At 33.7% G+C, this 2480-nt stretch overlaps 1 protein-coding gene across 2 annotated transcripts; it reads left to right on the forward strand.

Annotated features, from left to right (window-relative positions):
* The first annotated feature begins 1001 nt into the window (after window positions 1–1001).
* On the forward strand, window positions 1002–1911 carry LOC149579943 (non-specific lipid transfer protein GPI-anchored 5-like). 2 transcript variants are annotated; one of them, XM_089787859.1, is made up of 2 exons: window positions 1002–1407; window positions 1517–1911. In XM_089787859.1, exons 1-2 carry the CDS (start codon window positions 1071–1073, stop codon window positions 1684–1686), a joined length of 507 nt encoding a protein of 168 aa, XP_089643985.1. In that variant the 5' UTR covers window positions 1002–1070; the 3' UTR covers window positions 1687–1911. The 2 variants fall into 2 exon arrangements, with proteins under 2 accessions (XP_089643985.1, XP_089643994.1); XM_089787868.1 differs by having other exon boundaries at window positions 1559–1911.
* The last annotated feature ends 569 nt before the right edge of the window (window positions 1912–2480 follow it).

Genomic DNA, 2480 nt, shown 5'->3' on the forward strand with positions numbered 1-2480 from the left:
TAAGTCCTTATTCAAAAACAATAAAATTAGCTTAGATTATATGTATATGCATATTATTCATAAAAAATAATATGTGTGTATGTGTGTGTGTGTGTGCATGTGTGTTGATTGGTATTGAATGGTAAGAGGTGAAAGCCAAAATTAATTATTATTATGTATTATATTTTAACATCATTATTATTGATTAAGCTTGATTAGACTCGAACACAGGACCTAGGACATATGCTCACAATTTGACATTGTGTTGGAGACTCTTACCTTAATTTTTTAAAGTTAAAATAATATATTTTAATAATTTTCATATTTAGAAAAAAAGATATCTATCTGTAATAATTTAGAATTGCATAAATATTCTTTTATTATTTAAAATATCTTTTCAATTAATAAAATATACCTATATTTAAACATCTATAATATTTTTCTCTCTAATTATATGATAAAGACACTTAATTAAATGATAATGTCTTTAGTCACCTCCCCCACATCATGTTTTAATTAAACGTCCATTTTATTATTATTATATTCTCTAAATTGTTGAAAACATTAAAGATTTACAATATTGGCCAATTAAAATAACAATAACTAATAAGAATACTGATCTATAATGCCGTCACAAAAACTTGAATCTAATTTGACTAGATGTAAAGTTATATTTAGTAAAGTCGCCCTCGGAACAAATTCTTAACAACCTAACCAAACAATAAAACCACAACTATTTCCAAAAAGACGTGATGTTCACGACTTGGAAAACCAATCGCTGGGTTGTTTGCACAACAAACCCTAACAATGTTGGAGACTGCCTGCGAGTGCTTATTCAAACACGGCGAAATTAGCCAATCCAATGGCCTCTGCAGCTTAGAAAACAACGGTATCGTGCTGAATCAGGCAAAGACAAAGTGTTGATGAGCAGCATTTGGTGAGCGGCAATGACCTTGTCTTCTACGCTTCCCCATTCTAACCAAAATTTCCACAAACCTCCCCTACAAAAACCCGTCCCTCACATAACTCTGCAACAAGCAAGTCTGGTGTTTCGAAACCGTGACGTCCGGGGGTAGATCTATTGTTTTCCAATGGCTGGAAGAATAACAGAAAGAAAGCCAGCGCCGTCAGTTGCCGTAATTTTGAGCACTGTGATGCTCATGGCTATGGTAGAAAATCACAGGGCAGTGGCACAATCGAACTGCAACAGCGCACTGACAAGCTTAACGCCGTGTTTGAATTACGTGACGGGACAAGATGCAGAGCCTAGTAAGGACTGCTGCAGCGCACTTGCTTCTGTTGTGAAGACTAATGCTCCTTGTCTCTGCCAGCTGCTTGCAACTAATAGTTCGTCAATTAACAGAAATAGAGCTCTGGCTATGCCCGGGGAATGCAATGTGAAAACCCCTCCCGTCAGCCAATGCCCAGGTAATGTATTTTTGTGTCTTATTGCATTTTATTTTAGTAGATTATGGTTTCGAAAGTTTTTGGCAGATGGTGAGTAGATAGAATTTGTCTTAATTGCTGTTGTGCGCAGGTTCGGGATCTTCTAATACCACCCCTGCTTCTTCTGGTTCAGGCACTCCAATTACAAAGACTACCCCGAGTTCGAATCCCACTAATGCCAATGAAGCTTCGGGAATCTCAGTCTTCTCTTTCGTTAATTTGGTGGCTTTTGTTGGTTTCGCTGGATTTCTTTCATGGTGATTTGAAGCAGAAGTGGTCTTCAATTCTGATTTCTAAAGGATTTAGGATCTGCTGCAGGGGCAGGGAGGGATTGTGGTTCTACATTTTTAGAAGGGGTTTCCACATTCAATGTTGGAAATTTGGATTGTTACAATTACAGCTTCCAGCTTGGTTATATTTGATTTTGAATATGTAGAATTGCTATGATTTTTTATCTTAATATAAATTTTATATAGTAGTGAATTATTCGGAGTGTTTAAAGTTTCTTTGATCATGGGTTGTATTCCGTTAAGTTGTGTTTTAAACTTTCTATTAGAATGAGAAATATATTTCAATAAAAAATAATATTTAAATATAATAAAATAAAGTTATTTGCGAAATATAATTTATGAATCATCAAGATGTTCAATTTTAGGAATCTTTTATTCAAATAAATGAATGTAATCTATAATTAATTTATTATTTAAATCAAAATCTACTTAGAATTAAATTAATTTTTTATTATGTCAATATAAAAAACATAAAGAAACAATAGTAGAACCTCTCTTGTGAACCATTAAGCAAAATCAATAAAAATAATTACCAATAATATACATTCTAATCTCGTCCTAATACTATTGTGAGCCACATTATCAACATATTATTTCAACATTTCTGGCAAGGAGCTTGAACGTTTTCATGGCAGGTTTGTTCATAAATAACTTCTAGAGCCATGGGACATGGTGTGCTATGCTATCATGAGATACATTATTCTTGGAGACAGGTCTAAGGTCCTATATTATTATCACATTCCCATCCTCAATCACTTTAGGAAT

Source organism: Cupressus sempervirens, chromosome 1 (assembly GCF_028749045.1).
Source record: "Cupressus sempervirens isolate cs-2001-9-10 chromosome 1, ASM2874904v1, whole genome shotgun sequence".
Lineage (NCBI taxonomy): Eukaryota > Viridiplantae > Streptophyta > Pinopsida > Cupressales > Cupressaceae > Cupressus > Cupressus sempervirens.